Below are 20,549 nucleotides of genomic sequence, written 5' to 3'. Positions count from 1 at the left end.
CATAAGCTCGGTCCTCATCCCACAAACCACCTGATTCCATCCACACAAGCCTTGAATTGTTTTATATTGAACTTATTATATTAAAGTATAAAAAGAAACAATATTCTGTACAATTGTCAATTTATAAATCAGCGTCTTCTCCCCACTCTCTCTTCCCCATTTCCCTTCAGCATCCTCAGCCCACTCTCTCTCCACTTTCCTTCAGCGCACGCACATAAAAACAAGCAAGTAATTTTATATCATTTTCATTCTATTCATTCATAGAAATTAAAGTCTAAATAATGCCAGTCACATAACAAAACTTGATTTTACAAAAATAATTCCCTGCACAGTCAAGCCTGCAAGGATTACTAGATGTCTTTCAGCAGCTCCCCTCCCTCCCCCTTACCTTCGTGGCCAAGTCAAAATGATCTACCAACAATAACATTTTAAAAACACAAAGCACACTGTACGCAGAGAAAATGTTAATTATCATTTATATTCCGCAGGTTTTCAAAGAGGTCAAGGCAGATGACTTTATGCAATGTCACCTCAGTAACAACTATACAAAAAGAGACAAATATACTCCCTCCCTTTTTATTAAATCGCAATAGCGTTTTTTAGTGCAGGGAGCTGCGCTGAATGCCTCACGCTGCTCTCGACGCTCATAGGCTCCCTGCGCTAAAAACCGTTATTGCGGTTTAGTAAAAGGGGGCCATAGTGCAAAATATAGACAGCAGATATAAATTCTCAAAACGGACACATTTTGATCACTAAATTGAAAATAAAATCATTTTTCCTACCTTTGTTTGGTAATTTCATCAGTCTCTGGTTGCACTTTATTCTTCTGACTGTGCATCCAATATTTCTTCCCTTCTTTCAGCCTCCTGTATGCTTCCTCTCCTCCAGACCTCATTCCTTCCCCCAACTTTTTCTTTGTTTCATCCTGTCCCCTTCTTTCTTTCTCTCTCCATGCCCCCTTTCTTTCTGTATGTCTGTCTTTCTCTCTCTCTCCCTATGCCCCATTTTATTCTTTCTTTCACCCTGCCCCCTTTCTTTCTTTCTGGCTCCCTGTCTCCCCCCCTTTCTTTCTTTCTGCCTGCCCTCCCCCATGCCACCGCCGCCACCACCACCATGCTGCCACCACCGCCGGGGAAAGGCTTCCACTGGCCATCGGAAACAGGCCGGCGCCGAATTCTAACGTGGGGAGGACGTTCTGGGCCAGCCGGGCAGCAATTGGCTGGCCCAGAACGTCCTCTCCGACGTCAGAATTGACACGAGTGGCGAGAGTTGGTCGGCCCGTGGGAAAAGAAGCAGGGCGAATTCAGAGGGAGGGAGAACTGGTGCCAGCTTATTTCGCAGCAATGGCAACCTTTCCCCTGTGGCAGGCCAGCTGTGCACCCCCTTGGGCCCCTGTCTAACAAATATCAACTGAGTACCACCGCCCAGGCTCCACCCCTGACCCCACACCCATAATAATAGTCATAATTGTAATGCAATTTCTTCCATCCATTTTTCATATGCACACAATATAATCTTATTAGTGCATAATGGTAACCACAAAACTAAAAAAAAAAACCCAAAGTACACTGTATGCAGAAAAAAATGTTAATTATTTATATTTGGGGGAGTTTTCAAAGAAGTCAAGGCAGATGACTATAAAATATACAATGACTATAAAATATGCAACTATAGAAAAACAGAAAAATATACTGCAAAACATAGACAACAGATATAAATTCTCAAAACGGACACATTTTGATCATTAAATTGAAAATAAAATCATTTTTCCTACCTTTGTGGGCTGATGATTTAATGAGTCTCTGGTTGCACTTCCTTCTGACTGTGCATCCAATATTTCTTTCTTTCTGCCTCCTGCACGCTTCCTCTCCTCCGAATCTCATTCCCTTCTCCAACCAACATCTCTCTCTTTCTCCTTCCATGAGTCCAACATTTCTCCCTCTCTCATCTCCCAGATCATGTGCAACATTTTTCACTACTGCTCACCAGCCCCATTCCCATTTTTCCTTCTGTCATCCCTCTCCAGCACCATGTCACATCTCTCCCTCCATCACTATGTCCAATATTCCTCCCCCTTGTATCCCCTTCAATCTGTCCCTCTGTTCCTTCTCCACCACCATAGCCAACATTTCACTCTCTCATCCTTCTCTTCCCCATGCATCTCTACCTCTCTCCTCTCTTTCTCTATGCCTAATTTTCCTTTTTCTTTCTTTCCCCAAGTGCCACCATCTCTTTCCCTCTCACTCACACACTCATGCCTAACAATTCTCCCTTTCTATTCCCTCCCTCCTATGTCCCAAGTTAGTGCCCCCTTCCTCCTTTCCTTCTGTGTTCCATGTTCATACCTCCCTTCCTTCTGAGTCAAGTTCATGCCCCCTCCTCCTCCCCCTCCCTGATTTCCAACCGTTGTCCTAGAATCGTGCCCCTCCAATGCGCTCCTTCCCCCCCTTTCTCCCTTTGTCCCAGAAAGATCGTGTCCCTTTACTAGTTCGAGCTGCACTCACTCCATCTGCCTTCAGCATGGAGGGATCCCCAGTGGTGGCAGGGTGGCTTCGGCAGATAGGCGGTTAGGGAACATTCTCCGTGGTGGCCATGCCGTGTGCCCCCAACAAGTGGTCCGTACCGTGTGTTAAGAACCACTGACCTATAGTACTAGTGTTAACACATCCTCTTGTCAACAAATTACACAACTTAATTGTACATTTACTAAAAAATATATTCTTAGATGGGAAACCAGTCAATGGAGAGGGCCAGAGGAATGGACAGTGTCTTTTGTGACACACAATGATGAAGGACGGAGAGTGTAAAGGGAAGAAAGAATGGCAGTAGGAGGGAGAAAAGTCAATGTAATGTTTTCAAGAAAGCAGACAGTGCGAGCAGGAGAGGCATCTCCCAGAGCCTGAGGTATCCATGGCTTAGCAATCATTTTCCTTAATTATTTGGAGGTAGTCTTCACCTTGGCTGAAAAACACTTTCAGGAACTTCTCCCATGTAGGAAAACGTTTCTTGTTGAGTGGCTGTGCATGCTGCGTGAGGATATTTGGCAGCTCCTGAAAGATGCGCAGCATTGTTTGCTCCTGCCCAAAAAAATGAAACAGACCAAGTCATCTTAGGAGAACTGTTGATGGAAAGGACAGTTTAGTGACTCTTTTATCTTTACGTGGTGATCAGTAATGTGACACACCCATGCAGCTAATTTTCCTCCTTAATTCATTCATGAAAAAAAAGAACATAAAGACCCGAATGGTCCATCCAGCCTGCCAACCAAATAATTGTAGAAATCAAAATCACTGCAGTATGTAATAAGCATCAATCAAGTCATTGTGACATCATTGGTGAAGTTGGCTCTTAGGAATTGAGGGAATGAAGCATTATGACAACACAAAACCAGCTCTTCACACTAAGGAACATTTTAAGCAATGAGACATAATTACTAATAATTGGGGGTTAACAGTAAAATAACCCCTCTTAATGACAAGCCCATGTTGATAACTGCCCCCTGCTATATGTTCAGAGCTACTATTTGAAGATGATCCCTTGTCAGTGTAATAATGATATTTTGGGGAGGTTGTTACATTGGCTGAGGCCAACGTGAGAAACTGCGGAAGGTTGAGCATAGAGCTTAGTGTGGCTTCTGCGCACAGTTTCCGCATCAGAATGGATTCTACAGCAGTGCTTCTGGGTAGACTCATCTAGTCAGGTTTTTGGGATTTCCATAGTGAATATGCATGAAATTTGCACGCACTGCTTCCTTAGTAAGTAAATCTATCTTGCACATATGCATTGTGGAAATCCCAAAACCCTGACTGATCGAGAGGAGAAGAACTCTCTATCCATTACCACGTACAAGTGCATTCACTCTGCAGTTCCTCAATCTCTCTCCTCTCTTAGCTCTATCTATTCTCTGTTCATCAGACTGCTTGAGACAACATGTTAAGCTTCGTCCCTGGTAGCATTCCAATCCAAGCCTAACCCCCATGCCTCAGAAATTCCCTAACTCCTACTTGTCCTTTTTGTCTATTTGATTAGATTGTAAGCTCTAGTAAGCAGGGACTGTCTCTGAAATTGCGTACATCTAGCAGCGCAATCGAAATGATATCAGTTGGTGTATTTCAAGGCTCTGTCCTGGGACCACTTCTTTTCTCACTTGGAGCGCTAATTTCCTCCCATAGTTTCCTGCATCACCTCTGTGCTGACGACTCCCAGATCTACCTATCCGCACCAGATATCTCTACTGAGACTCAGACCCAAGTCTCAGCCTGGATGTCTTACCACCATCTAAAACGGAGCTGCTCATCTCCCTGCCTAAACCAACCTCCCTACTTCCCGCGTTCTCTGTCTCTGTGGATAACACTCTCATCCTCCCTGTCTTGTCTGCTCGCAATCTCAGGATGGTTTTTGACTCCTCTACTCTCCTTCTCCGCCCAGATACAACATACTGCTAAAACCTGCCACTTCTTCCACTTTAATATTACCAAAATCCAACCCCCTCCTCTATCAAAACCCTTATCCATATCCTCATCACCTCAGGTCTTCCTCTCAGCCATCTTTCTCCCCTTCAATCAGTTCAAAATTCAGCTTTATGACTCATATTCTGCGAGAGCCACTGTACTCAAGTTACCTCTCTTCTAAAGTCACTTCATTGGCTCCCCATCCATTTCCAAATACAATTCATACTCCTCTTACTGATCTACAAATGCATTCATTTGGCAGTCCCTCATTATCTCTCGTCACTTATCTCCCTCTATGTTCCCCCCCCCCCAGAGCTCTGCTCAGCCAGCAGGTCTCTCCTCCACTATCAACTTCAGACTCCGTCCCTTCTCTCTTGCTGTGCCATATGCCTGGAACAAACTGCCCGAATCCCTCTGGCAGGCTCCGTCTCTGGCAGTGTTCAAGTTCGAGTTAAAAGCCCACCTCTTTGAGAGTGCTTTCGACTCCTAACTCCTCTCATCTTGGGTTCAACCCTATATCATGTCTGTCTGAGTTAGACTGTAAGCTCTTCCGAGCAGGGACCATCTATTAGATGTCAAAATGTATACTGCTGCTATTTCTAGCTACATATAAATCATAAAAGTAAATGTTTGTTGTCTATCTAATTATAGGTTCTTTGATAATACAAAAAAATTGCTGATGAATATTCATAAACACTTCCTGAACGTAGTCAGCATTGCTACTTGCTTAAGTGCTTTATTTCAAACTTTTCACTGGGGTATTCAATAACATAGAACATGACGGCAGAAAAGGGCCACGGCCCATCTAGTCTGCCCACACTAATGGCCCACCCCCTAACTACCTCCATGAAGAGATCCCACATACCTATCCCATCTTTTCTTAAAATCTGGCACGCTGCTTACCTCAATTACCTGTTGTGGAAGATTATTCCAGCAATCAACCACCCTTTTGGTGAAGAAATATTTTCTGGTGTCGCCATGAAATTTCCCACCCCTGATTTTCAACGGATGCCCTCTTGTTGCCCTGGGTCCTTTAAGGAAAAAGAGATCCTCTTCCACCTCGATACGGCCCGTGACATATTTGAACGTCTCGATCATGTCTCCCCTCTCTCTGCGTTCCTCGAGCGAGTACAGCTGCAACTTACCCAGTCATTCCTCATACGGGAGATCCTTGAGTCCTGAGACCATCCTGGTGGCCATTCGCTGAACCGACTCAACTCTCCGCACATCTTTTTGATAATGCGGCCTCCAGAATTGTACACAGTATTCCAGATGGGGGTCTCACCATGGATCTGTACAACGGCATTATGACCTCGGGTTACGGTTGATGAAACTTCTACGGATACATGATTTGTCTAGCCCTGGATGAAGCTTTCTCCACTTGATTGGCAGTCTTCACGTCTTCGCTAATGATCACCTCCAAATCATTGCTAAAGTCCTTGCTAGGATCTCACCATTTAGGGTGTAAGTCCTGCATGGATTTTTGCCGCCAAGGTGCATGACCTTGCATTTTTTGGCATTGAAACTTAGTTGCCAAGTCTTTGACCAATGCTCCAGCAGGAGTAGGTCCTGCGTCATACTGTCGGGCATTGAGTTTTTGTTGGGCACTGTGCTTTCATCTGTTGTGCGGTTGCCTACCATGTTTCATAGTTTGGCGACATCGGCGAATAATGTAATTTTACCTCGAAGCCCCTCAGCCAAGTCTCTTACGAAGATGTTAAATAGGATCGGGCCCAAGACCGAGCCCTGCGGTACTCCGCTGATTACCTCCGTCATATCGGAGAGGGTACCGTTTACCACTACACTCTGAAGTCTACCTCTAAGCCAGTCCCTAACCCATGCGGTTAATGTTTCACCCAGTCCCATCGAACCCATCTTGCTCAATAACCTGCGGTGTGGGACGCTATCAAACGCTTTGCTGAAGTCCAAGTACACGACATCCAGGGATTCCCCTATATCCAGCTTTCTTGTTACCCAGTCAAAGAAGCTGATCAGATTTGATTGGCAGGACCTTCCCTTCGTAAAACCATGTTGATGGGGTTCTCATAGATTCTCCTCGTTCAGGATCGTATCCAATTGGCGTTTGATTAGTGTTTCCATAAGTTTACTCACTATCGATGTGAGAATCACTGGTCTATAATTCTCAGCCTCCGTCCTGCATCCCTTTTTGTGGAGTGGAATGACGTTAGCCATTTTCCAATCCAACGGGACTCTTCCTGTACTTAGGGAAAGATTGAAGAGCGCGGATAACAGTTCCGCCATGACGTCACTCAACTCCTTGAGCACCCTGGGGTGTAGTTTGTCCGGTCCCATAGCTTTGTTCACCTTGAGTCTTGATAGCTGCTCGTAGACACTGCTGGGCGTAAACTCGAAATTTCGAAACGGGATATTCAGCCCCTGTCAAAATCATTTTATCTATTTAAGTAGATTTTATCAAAAGCAATCCAGTGCTCCAAGCCTTCATTTATAACCATCCAGACTTATTCTCTCCCAACTAATTTTGCCCAGTCTCTGTAGGGATGACCCTAGTCTCCTTCCGAAACCCTGCAATTAAAACTGCCGGGCTTCTGGAGTCCCCATAGAATAAAAGAGAACCATAGAAAATGAACACTTTGCCCATCCATACTGGTAGGGAGAACGAGAGGGCCCTCTCTAAAGTTGAAAGGGGATAGATTCCGTACAAACGTAAGGAAGTTCTTCTTCACCCAGAGAGTGGTGGAAAACTGGAACGCTCTTCCGGAGGCTGTTATAGGGGAAAACACCTTCTAGGGATTCAAGACAAGGTTAGACAAGTTCCTGTTGAATCAGAACGAACGCAGGTGAGACTGGACTCATTTAGAGCACTGGTCTTTGATCCGGGGGCCGCCGTGTGAGCGGACTATTGGGTGAGATGGACCACTGGTCTGACCCAGCAGCGGCAATTCTTATGTTCTTATGTTATATAATGTCGTCTCCTTTAGAGATCCTCAGTGCTTGTCCCATGCTGTGTTGAATCCTCATCTCCACCACCTCCATGCATCTACCAACCTTTGTGTTAATAAATATTTCATCCTATGACTCCTCATTCCAGAGGCATTTAAATGTCTTTGTCATTTGTCACCTCTTCTCAGTTTTGGTAGAATTGATTTGCTTTTAATTTTAACTTGTATGTTTTATTACTGGTATTTTTATGTCAATATTTCTGAACTCTGTCATTCAGAGGTAAAGAAATTGTTATGTTCAGGACAGTGTAATTATTTTTTTTTAATCAGGTACTCTTAAGTGTTCTCCCTACCTGTCCCAGTGAGCATACAATCTAAATGATAGAAATTTGTGAGGTAATAACAGCACGTGAAATTTACATTCTGTGCAACTATAACTGAATCTGGCTTTGTTGTTTATTAATCAATTTGTTTCCTTATCTCTGTGCAGTAAAGTATATCATTTACAATTCATCTGCTATTGCCTTTGAAAGCCTGAAGTATTTCTTGTCTGCAGAACTGAGAGGTGAGAGGGCACTTGCAATTTCTCTTCACCTGCAGCCACGAAGCCTGTTCCCAGAAGGCCACAGTTGGAATATAGAAGGTTGAATTGCTGACTATAAAACACCCAGGTTTTGCCTCCCATGAAGCAGAAGTAACAGCAGCAAGTGGTAGGAGGAGGGAAAACAACCATCATTACCAACTAATGCAAATGATTTTCATATGGAAAATTGCTTTGTAAAATATTTGCTCCATCTGTTGAAAGGCGAAGACAGACCCCCCTCCCCCTTCCCCCATGAGCGCTAATGGCCCATTTCAGCAGGCAGGGAAACATGATTCAGCAGGCTCTGACTCGCATTAAGTAGAAGGAAGAGAAGTGCTGGCTGGAATTTGGCATTATCCGAAGCCGCTCCAATTATCCAGGCCTTGGCTTCCGATCAACAGCCAGAGCACAAGGGGCTCATGTACTTCTCAGCCTCTCAGGGAACTTTCAGTATTTGGGGTTCGAGATCTCTTATTCTGAAAGTAGCTGAAGGGCAGTTTCCACCGTTTTTCTCAATATGTTCCTGTCCTTCAAAGAGAACAAGATGAACCTTGTAAAGTCCTCAGCATCGTCAGTGAATTAACTTTTACTGTCCTACAAATTTCAAACATTCCTTTTTATCAGAAAAAAATAGTGCTACTGGCATATCCTGATCTTTAGGGCCTCTTCTATCACACTGTGCTAGCAGTTTTAGTACAGAGAGCCGCGTTGGGAGCAGCACGGGCCATTCAGCTACCGCAGTTTGATAGAAGAGGCCCTTACTAATTTGGATCTCTGAAAAGAAATGATGGACCAAGCAAGAGTACTTTTGAAATTCTAGGTGTAGGTGTAGGCCTAGGTGTAGGTCGGTCCACCACCCGCCCACTGCCCACCCTTTCCCCTCCTCTAAACACACCTCTTTTCTCTCTGTGCGTTTAGAGGCAGGGGAAAGGCCTAAGCTGGTTTTAGATACGTCTAAAACCAGCTTTGGTTATGGGTACTTGGACAATCAGGCTTTTTGATCGTCCAAGTAGCCATTTAGGACAGTGTTTTTCAACCTTTTTACACTTATGGACCGGCAGAAATAAAAGAATTATTCTGTGGACAGGCATCGGTCCGTGGACCGGCGGTTGAAGAACACTGGGCTAAGTCGTGGGCCAGACCCCGCCCCCATAATAGTACTAATTGTAACACTATTTTTTCCATTCATTTTTCACAGATACACAATATAATCTTTTTAACAACACATAATGGTTAACCCCAAAATTAAACTACACAAAGCACACTGACAGCAGATGTAAATTCTCAAAATTGACATAATTCAATCACTAAATTCAAAACCCCTACCTTTTGTTGCCTTACCTTCTGGCCTGCTCTCGCCTGGCCATTTTATGCCGCCCCCGGTGTTATCTTCAGGCCGACTCCCTCTTCCTCACTGATGCAGTACACATAGCTGTGGGACAGCGGCTCCTTGCGTGTCCCGTGCATCATCTGGAAGCCTTCCCTCTGACATTGCAGTGTCAGAGAGAAGGCTTCCAGTTCAGGCGCAGGACACGCATAGGAGCCACTGCCTGTGGCTTTGTGCACTGAATCAGTGAGGAAGAGGGAGCTGGCTTGAAGATAATGCCGCATTGATTGCACCGTGGACCGGCGGTTGAAGAACACTGTTTTAGGCCTGATGCATGTTCTGGCCCTATGGACCGGCAGGAAATTTCTGTGGACTGGCACCGGTCCACGGACTGGTGATTGAAGAATACTGATTTAGGACACTTTTTAGACGTTTTTTTTTTTTTATTATTATGAACCCCCATGGGTACAAAGCATGAACTGGAAATTTCAAAATCAAAATCTCCCTCCCTTGACCTAACTTACCCCCTTTACACCTGAGGATAAAAATCTGTAAGTTTTGAAACAGAATGTGCATTTTGTTAAAAATAATTTTTAAGTGGATAAACATTGGAAAAATCTTCAAAAACTGCCCTCAGCATTTAAGAAAATATAATAGTCAAACTAAAACCATAAACCTAAAGTCATAAAGAAGCTCAAAATTATCTTAACTAAAAAGCCAAAGATAAAGAAAAGTAAAAGTTGTGCTTGTGAGCAGTAGAGCGTAGGAAAGCAGATTTGGTGGTTTTTAGATGAAGATGGCTTTACTGCAGTAACATTATGTGATGCTGGGCCACCAGCCGGGCCAACTCTTAATGAGATTTGAAGATTATGGAGCTCTAAGAAATGTCACGTGATTTGATTAGCTAACAATTCTGCGCTGCCTTATTGTCTCTTGAAACAAATCCCTTGGGACAGGAAGGTTTCACTCATTTCCTAATGAATTTGTCTTTTGCTGATTTGCAGAAAATACCTGCTTTTGATTTTTTGGGCCAGCCTTCACATGCATGTTCACTAGCTGGAAATGTGCTTTCTGCAATCGCATTGTTAACAACAAAATTGCTCTTTCCATTTGTACTTCGAGAATATTCCAGATGCATATGGTTTAAAAGCCTGGAGCTAGAGCCTGGATATTGCCTGACTGCTGTTTCTTGAGCAGTTGCCTCGTCCTGGTCCCCAGATGGTGCAAGTAACATTTCAAAGCTCCTTTTCTCTGCCTTCTACAATAGACCTTGGCACCAGTTCAGCTGTTTACTCCGGTAATTAACAACACTGATACCACAACAATTACAACTCCCACAATCTCCCACAATAATGCTATGAATTAGTGAGAGCTAATGGCTGGAAGGTATAGTGCTTCCAGACTGAGCGCACGCCACATTTTTAGAATAAAATAAAGGTACAAACAGCACGGATGCACTAGGCAATGATTACCTAGTAATTAGTGTACACAAAGCTTTCTATTTAATGGCAAAACGCTGTAATTAACGGATGACAGAAAATCAAAGGGTACTTTGCAAGCATATGAAAAATTAACACTGCGGGCCTGTAGCTTTATGCACTGATTAGAAGCATATTAAATCAATGGGACACACAAAGCAACAGCTTGGGTTACCCCATTACTGGAATGCAGAACATTGGGGGTTGAAGTTGAATGAAAGGATCAGATGGTCGGATTAGGTTCACTTTCCCTCCCAATGTCATGGAAGAAGAGATCTTCAAGGGCCACAATCCTATCTCACACATGGAAGACGAGACCATGGTCCTCTTGCATATCGTAGAGAGGACTTCCTACCCAAATGACTAGTCAAAACTATAGAGAGATCACATGCAACCATTCGGCTCCAACAAACCCTCCCCAAGAGAAGGGTCACAATAAAAGTAGGAAGGAGGCTAAATATTTTCCAACAAAGGGACCCCTTGTAACCTTACACTTGTGGGTTCTCAAAAGAGCCCCTCCAAATTGTTCACTGAGAACCTCAAGTTTAAGCTCTCAGCACCAAAATTACTTACTGTCCTCCATTTTTACCAACTGAGCAGTCAAACCCATGCCACCAGGGCAGAAACGGAGGGGATTTTATTCCAAGTACTTCCTGGTTTCTATCCTAGACCTAAGGCTCCCGAACAAGCATCTGGAAAACTTCCTTGGGCACCCTACTTCTCATGATTCAGGAAATGATTGGCTTTACTCTCTGGATTTAAAGGATGCCTAAATCCACATTCAGATTCCACTAAGAGAAGATCTGTTGTCTGTTCTACACAAAATGCTTGAATATCTTCTACAGCCTCCAGTTGAACACTTTTTGAGGGCGTTGCTGTTTCATGGGATCTCAAAGTCATACTCATCCAGCTGATGAAAGCTCCTTTTGAGCCACTTGATACTTGCCATCTGACATACCCTGATCTGAGAAGTCTTGTTTTTGATGGTGGTCACTTCAAGCCCACAGAGTGAGTGAACTGATTCATAATTCATCTTACACAAGATTTTTTCATTACAAAGTAGTCCTTCACACACAACCTAAGTTTCTTAAGATGATGGTGGAATTCCATCTTAACTAGTCAATTGTTCTGCCAACATTTTTCTCAAAACCTCATGCCCATCCTGATGAAAATGCACTGCACACTTTGGATTGTAAAAGAGATTTGGACTCTTATTTGGAGCGGACTTAAAGCCCAGAAACAGTCTACCCAGCTATTTCTTTTTCTAGTGGATTGAATCTCCTTCACTTATGCCCATACTAGTCTGACTCTAAAGGGCCATGTCACTGCTCATAATATCAAAGCTATGGCTGCATCGGTAGCCTATCTGAGCTAGCCTCCATAGAAAAGATTTGCAAAACTGCAGCTTGGTCACACATTCATATCTCACTGCTGTCTTGAGCAAGATTCCCACCATGTCAAACAGTTTGGTCAGACAGTCCTTCAGCATTTACTTGGGCTCTAGAATCTAACTCCTCCCCCTAGGCTCTTTTCGTTTCTATTTCCAGGCTGTTCCAGTGGGAAAAAAAATGGTTCTTTGGCCTTGTTTCTTGCAGACTGTATTGTTTACTGCCCCTATTTTTCTTTCAGACAGCCTAGTGGCTAGGGATTCTTATATGTAAGTATATAATGTCCTGTTTGTCCTTGGAGAAAGTGATGTTACTCATCTATGGCAGGTGTTCTCTGAGGACAGCAAGACATGTTCTTTATAAGCCTGCCTGCTTCTCAGCTATTACATTAGACGCAAAAGCATGGCAAGTGGGAAGGCACGCGGATGCGCAGTTGACCCTGCCAAAAGCTTTTGAGAGTAATAGAACGCTTGGAAGCATCTCCATGATGGGGCTCCATTGATGATGTCCCCACAGAGTCATAGCAAACATAAGGTATGGAGGGCTATGTATGTCAATGCCCACAGTTTGGGCAACAAGATTCTGGAACTAGAGACGGAAATGAGGAACGCTGACCTAGATGTGGTGGCGATATCCGAGACCTGGTTCACGGACTCCCATGGGTGGGATATGGCTATACCGGGTTACAACTTACTTCGTCAAGACAGAGAGGGCAAAATGGGAGGACTATAGCACTATACACTAAAGAGGACATCAAAGTTACCAAAATCGCAGATGTCAAGTACACCAGGGAATCCCTCTGGGTGAATTTGGCCAGGGGGAAGGACAAATGCCTGTATCTTGGTGTAGTATACAGACCTCCAAAGACAACAGGATGACCTGGATATAGAATTAGTCAAAGACATAGAGAATATCACTTTGCGTGGAGACACAGTATTGTTAGGTGACTTCAATATGCCTGATGTGGATTGGAACAAACTTTCCTCCACGAACAGCAGCAGCAGAAAGCTATTAACCTCTATAAAGGGAGCAAGACTCAGATAAATGGTATTAGAGCCCACTAGGGATCAGGCGATACTGGACCTGATACTCACTAATGGAGAAAGCGTCACAGAGGTCTCGGTAGGCGATACGTTGGCCTCCAGTGACCACAACATGATATGGTTCAACCTCAGGAAAGGTTTCACTAAATCAAGCACATTAACCAAGGTCCTCAACTTTAAGGGCACAAACTTTGAAAGTATGGAAGATTTCATCCATCAGGCACTGCAAAACCAAACCGAAACAGATAATGTAGAGGTAATGTGGTCAACTCTGAAAACAACCATACACGAAGCAACCAACCGCTATATAAAATCAATAAGTAAACGGCGAAGAAACAATAAACCACAGTGGTTCTCTGTGGAGATCTCAGACCTCATAAAAAGAAGAAAAGAGCATTCATCTCCTACAAACAATCAGGGAAGCAAAAATCTAGGGAGGACTATCTGAACAAGTCAAAAGCAGTCAAAACAGAAGTCAGAGAGGCCAAATTCCAAATGGAAGAGAATCTAGCGAAGAACATCAAGAAGGGCAATAAATCCTTCTTCAGGTATATTAGTGACAGAAAAAGAAACACAGATGGGATAATACGCCTTAGGAAACCCGACGGGAACTATGTAGAATCGGACTCCAATAAAGCCAAACTCTTAAATGAATACTTCTGCTCAGTCTTCACTTGCCAGGCTTCGGGATCTGGCCCTCAGCTGCAGACAAGGGAAAGCTCGGAAGACCCGTTTTGAAATTTCGAGTTTACGCTCAGCAGTGTCTACTATGAGCTATCAAAACTCAAGGTGAACAAAGCTTGGGACCAGACAAACTACACCCCAGGGTGCTCAGGGAGTTGAGAGACGTCTTGGCGGAATCGTTATCCGCGCTCTTCAATCTTTCCCTAAGTACAGGGAAAGTCCCATTGGACTGGAAAACGGCTAACGTCATTCCACTCCACAAAAAAGGATGCAGAACGGAGGCTGCGAACTACAGACCGGTGAGTCTCACATCGATAGTGAGTAAACTTATGGAAACTCTAATCAAACGCCAATTAGATACGATCCTGAACGAGGAGAATCTATGAGATCCCCATCAACATGGATTTACAAAGGGAAGGTCCTGCCAATCCAATCTGATCAGCTTCTTTAACTAGGTAAAAAGAGAGCTGGACATAGGGGAGTCCCTGGATGTCGTGTACTTGGACTTCAGCAAAGCGTTTGATAGCGTCCCACACCACAGGTTATTGAGCAAGATGAGTTTGATGGTATTATGTGAAACATTAACTGCATGGGTTAAGGACTGGCTTGGAGGTAGACTTCAGAGGATGGTGGTAAACGGCACCCTCTCCGAAACGATGGAGGTGATCAGCGCAGGGCTTGGAGCGCAGTGGAGTGCCGCAGGGCTTGGTCTTGGGCCCGATCCTATTCAACATCTTCGTAAGAGACTTGGCTAAGGGGCTTTGAGGTAAAATTTTGTTATTCGCCGATGACGCCAAACTATGCAACATAGTAGGCAAGAGCACAATAGATAAAAGCACAGTGCCCGACAAAATCTCAATGCCCGACAGTATGACGCATGACCTACTCCTACTGGAGCATTGGTCAAAGAATTGGCAACTAAGTTTCAATGCCAAAAAATGCAAGGTCATGCACCTTGGCAGCAAAAATCCATGCAGGACTTACACCCTAAATGGTGAGACCCTAGCAAGGACTGTAGCAGAATGAGACTTGGGGGTGATCATTAGTGAAGACATGAAGATTGCCAATCAAATGGAGAAAGCTTCATCCAAGGCTAGACAAATAATAGGTTGTATCCGTAGAAGTTTCGTCAGCCGTAAGCCCGAGGTCATAATGTCGTTGTACAGATCCATGGTGAGACCCCATCTGGAATACTGTGTATAATTCTGGAGGCCACATTACCAAAAAGATGTGCTGAGAGTTGAGTCGGTTCAGCAAATGGCCACCAGGATGGTCTCAGGAATGACTGGATAAGTTGCAGCTATACTCACTCGAGGAACGCAGAGAGAAGGGAGACATGATCGAGACGTTCAAATATGTCACGGGCCGTATCGAGGTGGAAGAAGATATCTTTTTTCTTAAAGGACCCACGGCAACAAGAGGGCATCTGTTGAAAATCAGAGGTGGGAAATTTCATAGCGACACCAGAAAATATTTCTTCACCGAAAGGGTGGTTGATCGCTGGAATAATCTTCCACTACAGGTAATTGAGGCCAGCAGTGTGCCAGATTTTAAGAAAAAATGGGATTGGCATGTGGGATCTCTTTACGGAGGAAGTTAGGGGGTGGGTCATTAGTGTGGGCAGACTAGATGGGCCGTGGCCCTTTTCTGCCGTCATTTTCTATGTTTCTATGTTTCTAAGCAATGCCTCTGTTGGGTCAGACCTGAGGTCCATCGTGCCCAGCAGTCCGCTCATGCGGCGGCCCAATAGGTCCAGGACCTGTGCAGTAATCCTCTATCTATACCCCTCTATCCCCTTTTCCAGCAGGAAATTGTCCAATCCTTTCTTGAACACCAGTACCGTTCTCTGCCCTATTACGCCCTCCGGAAGCACATTCCAGGTGTCCACCACACGTTGGATAAAGAAGAACTTCCTAGCATTCGTTTTGAATCTGTCCCCTTTCAACTTTTCCGAATGCCCTCTTGTTCTTTTATTTTTTGAAAGTTTGAAGGATCTTTCCCTCTCTACTCTCTCTATGCCCTTCAGGATCTTGTAAGTCTCTATCATGTCCCCTCTAAGTCTCCGCTTCTCCAGGGAAAAGAGCCCCAGTTTCTCCAATCTTTCAGCGTATGAAAGGTTTTCCATACCTTTTATCAGACGTGTCGCTCTCTGAACCCTCTCGAGTAACGCCATATCCTTCTTAAGGTACGGCGACCAATATTGGACGCAGTATTCCAGATGTGGGCGCACCATCACCCGATACAACGGTAGGATATCTTCTTTCGTTCTGGTAGTAATACCCTTCTTGATTATACCTAGCATTCTATTCACTCTCTTAGTGGCCGCTGCGCACTGTGCCGTCGGCTTCATTGTCATGTCCACCATTACCCCCAAGTCCCTTTCTTGGGTACTCTCATTCAATAACATCCCTCCCATTGTGTAGTTGTACCTCGAGTTTCTGCTTCCCACATGTAATACTTTACATTTCTCAACGTTGAACTTCATCTGCCATCTCGTCGCCCATTTCCCTAGTTTGTTCAAGTCCCTGTTACAGGTGAGTAAATTCACTTTGCGTGTGTAAGCGCCAGCCCTGCCCATGCGTATGTCCCATTGTAAGTTAAGTTGGTATTTTTGAACACTGCTTAGATGCACGAACACGTAGAAATGTTCATATTCTAAACATCTGCCCTCATAAATGTGAGCGCCTAGATTACAGAATTGCCCTCTGTGCCATCCCTAGAGTCAGCCCTCAGCCTATGTAGCAAGGCTTTCCTCTTCCTGCCCCGGAATCCAGCCTTGCATTGTGATAAATAATTCCTCGCAGGTCCTTTGTATACACAGCAAGACACACCATCTTTGAATCTGCCAAAGCTAATTGTGCTACGTTTGCAGAACACATTTGCTCAAATATGTATTTAATAATAGCAGCAATGGACTTGTACTGTTCAGCAGCTCCCCCCTCTGACTGCTAATTAACCCAGCGAATGAGAGCAGCCCTCTGGCAGCCGCAAGTGCCTCCAAATCCTAATTATGGATTTAAAGGGGCCCTGCCAACCTGAGACTGCAGCATCTAAAGGTGTTGGAATTGGGAGCTGGAGCTGTTCTGAGCCACACATATTCATTTGTTTCAGTCTTAAGTGCTGTAATATCCATAATATGCATAATAAACAGACAAGCAGCACAAAACCTTCTTGTCTGTAGAGTTTGCTTTCTTGTCACAGCTGTGCTTCAACACACCCTACAATAGCATCACTGCCAGATAGTGAGTTTCTATAAAGTGGAAACCCAGAATAGGGAGAGCACAACCTTTCTTGGGCTGCCCTACCTGCTTGGCAGGACCTGACACAGCCAGCATGAATGGACAATGTGTGATGCTGGGCTCAGAGATGGCAGCAAATATAAACAAGGCAAAAAGAATGGAACAAGTGGGTAGCAATAAGTGAACCTTTCTCTCAACTTTTTTACCTAGAGACAGAGTATTATATTCTCACATGTGGATGATGTCAACCAGGTAACCCGGTGTACTGTCACTTTAAAACTTTAAGGCTGCCCATGCATGCTGTTGCCTTCCCACTCAACGTTGGCTGGTGGGACCATCACTTTTCAGTTTTCCATGGAGCTGAGAAGCTGTGATTTAGAGTCTCTCTAAGCACATCAAACTTATATTTTTTGGTGCCTCTTCATTTTCAGCTCTACCATCATCAGGCGAACCTCATAAGCTAAGAAACAGAAACATGTCTCCCTCTCGAAGCATGCATCAGCATCAATGCACTCTAAGCATCAAGCACTGATACCGGATCGCTACCTCTGAGGCGTGCCTCAACATCGAGGTCTCCAATGCAGCCAGCACCTAATATACCCTTGACAATATTGGTATTGCGCCATCTCTGCAAGAACAGCTTCGAGCGCTGTTCCAGATAGAACTGGCTGGGATGTGCATATTCTTGTATCGACACAACCAATTTCAGCCCAGTCTGAGCACTGTCCTCAAATGCCATCGAGGCATCATTCTCGGACACCAGAATGTCAAACATCCAAGTTGAGGAGATGCAGATCCCACTGCATTCTCCTCTAGAGAACAGAGTTCATCATCACAATCCCAATGCTCATCTCAACGATCTCCTCGACACTCACCTCAACCATCTACATCTGCAAGGATTGACATTAAGAAATTTGACTCGGACCTTTCACCATGTTCTTCCAGTGGCTATCCTGACTTGTTTGCATCCGTCTCCTCCACCTCCTCATCGAAGGTCACCTCCTAAAAGTTTGTCATTTATTAATTTTACCAGACAGATGGGAGAGGCGCTTCCTATCAACATGGAGTCTGAGGCAGAGCCTTGAGCAGAACTCATGGAAGCTCTGAACTATAAGAAGTGGCTTAAGGATTGCATAAAGGTTCCATCCCATCCAAAAGGCATTCAACTTGGAATATGGAAGTCCAGGTTAACATAATATTATTTGGGAGCAACTGCATTTGAGGGCCTAATCTCCCAGCTTGATGACAAGATGTTCTTAAACTATGAATTTTAAAGTTAAAATAAAGGTTAGGTCATCCGAAGAAGGAGGAATAATGTGCGTTCATTGAATATAATGAGTCAAATCAAAGATATTAGATACCAGTTTAAACAATTCTTTACTATTGGTTACAGATGAACCAATCTTGGCTGAATAAAAAGCTTTGCATTTGTCCTTTATTAATTGCTTATAAGAACATAAGAACATAAGCAGTGCCTCTGCCGGTCAGACCATGGGTCCATCCTGCCCAGCAGTCCGCTCCCGCGGCGGCCCAAACAGGTCACGACCTGTCTGAATCACTAGAAGGGGCTCCCTTGCCACCTTGGTAATCCGAATGGTTACGTTGTCAACATAACTAAACAGATTGATCCACAAATGTGATAATCTATAACCCAGTGAGGCTAAGTAAATATTAAAAAGTAAAGGGGAAAGTGGAGCATCTTGAGGAACACCACACGGGTTGCTCCAACTACTTGAAAGGACATCATTAATATGGACCTAATAAGTACGTGACATGAGAAAGCTCTGGAACCATTCAAGAACTTTGTCTCAAATGCCTATGGCATCCAGGCACTCTAGTAAGTTTTTATGATCTACCAGATCAAAAGCACTGCTCAAGTCAAACTGCATTATTAGAGCACTATTACCTTTGCTAAACAGACTGTACAAACCGTCTCAGTACTATGTAGAGGCCTAAAGCCTGATTGAGATTCATACAGAAGAGAATGACGCTCCAAATATTCTAATAGCAGTGAACCAGAGCAGGAGCAGCTTTCCCACGCTCCTTCCCCTTGGAGAGCCACTAGTGATTGGTTGGAATGAATAAGTACTAAAAAGTGCCCAAACTAACCAGAAGACCACTGCAGGGATTAAGGCATAACTCCACCTTACTCCCCCCCCTCCCGACCAAAGATGTGAAAGAAACAGTACACCAAAAAAACTCTGTGGAGTGACGATGTTCCCAAATGGACTTTATTTGAAAGTATCAAAGTTCCAAAGGTACACTGAAATCATCCACATAAAATAAATTTATCCACATAAAAATAGGTTATCCACATAAAAGCCTTGAAGGACCTAGTCCGCTAGGGATACAAGACCCAACGGTCCGCGTTTCAACAAAAAGTCTTCTTCAGGGGTCCCTGGGGGTCCTATAAAGGTGAAAACATGGGAAACAATTGTGTGGTGAGCTGGAAGTGAGACACTGCTTGCGTTTTCAATAGAAACAGTACACACCATCTTATATGACAGCCTCAGTTGTTACAGCCAGTCCTAGTAGAGCAGCAAGCATTCAGTGCAGTGGGCTCTAGAGATGGGGACCCAGGCCCATATGACACTCTGACTAGTACACTTGTGGTGGAATGTGTGAGCCCTCCAAAAGCCTTCTACACCTTCAGGCGTAAGGGCTATAGTTGTGGTGTACAAGCTATCTATAGTAGATTTTTGGAGGGGATAATGGTGAGATGTGTCCCTTGGATCTTGTATGTGACCCTAGGGTCTTCCAGTGCTCTGCTGGGATGTCTGTAGGGCCAGTCTATTAAGAATCTGGTCCCCCATGCTTCTATGCATTTTGGGTCAAAAATGGCCCTAAAATATAGACGCACTGAGCTCAAAAACATCTAGCAAATGGCCATCCCAAAACATCCAAAATCGGATTTGGATGTAATATTGAAAATGCCCCTGCAAACCATGCATCGATGCACTAAGTGCCAGTTTAATAAAACCAGGAGACAGACATGAAAAACTGCAATATGCCCATATAGCAATGGGTTGTGGTCTGGGCATGTTTAGGGCAGGAACTACCATTTCAGAAGGGAAATTGATCTCCATAAAAGCCAATCCAATTTAGTTCTCCTATTCAGCAGTTGTATGCAGATTATAAGAAGACAACTAGGAACAACAACAAATGATTCCTCAGTAAAAACTACCCAGAGATTATTCCACCAAAATTCAATGTCCTCATCTCAATTCTGACCCAACCAATAGCCTACTTAAGATCTCATTTCATTCTCTTCTTTACATAGCAAATATTTACCAAATCAATTTGGACATTGGCATTTAGAAGTCTTGGGGTCAGAAAAGTGCTCTGATTGAGCCGTGCACCACTAGAGGAATTAAGGGAGCTCATCCCCTTAACCCCCCAGTGGTGGCTGTGGCCCCTGAAAGTGGCATTGGCAAG

At 44.2% G+C, this 20,549-nt stretch overlaps 1 protein-coding gene across 2 annotated transcripts in view; it reads right to left on the bottom strand.

Annotated features, from left to right (window-relative positions):
* The window catches only part of IQCH (IQ motif containing H), a 110,104-nt gene that overhangs the window by 22,696 nt on the left and 66,859 nt on the right, over window positions 1-20,549 (bottom strand). For both annotated transcript variants that reach the window (XM_033919667.1, XM_033919668.1), the window contains exon 15: window positions 2,957-3,077. In XM_033919667.1, the coding sequence (XP_033775558.1) occupies window positions 2,957-3,077 (121 nt within the window). The remainder of the gene's footprint in view (window positions 1-2,956; window positions 3,078-20,549) is intronic.

Source organism: Geotrypetes seraphini, chromosome 14 (assembly GCF_902459505.1).
Source record: "Geotrypetes seraphini chromosome 14, aGeoSer1.1, whole genome shotgun sequence".
Taxonomy (NCBI): domain Eukaryota; kingdom Metazoa; phylum Chordata; class Amphibia; order Gymnophiona; family Dermophiidae; genus Geotrypetes; species Geotrypetes seraphini.
The sequence above is the reverse complement of the archived record's forward strand: the minus strand, read 5'-3'. Positions and strand labels throughout refer to the sequence as shown.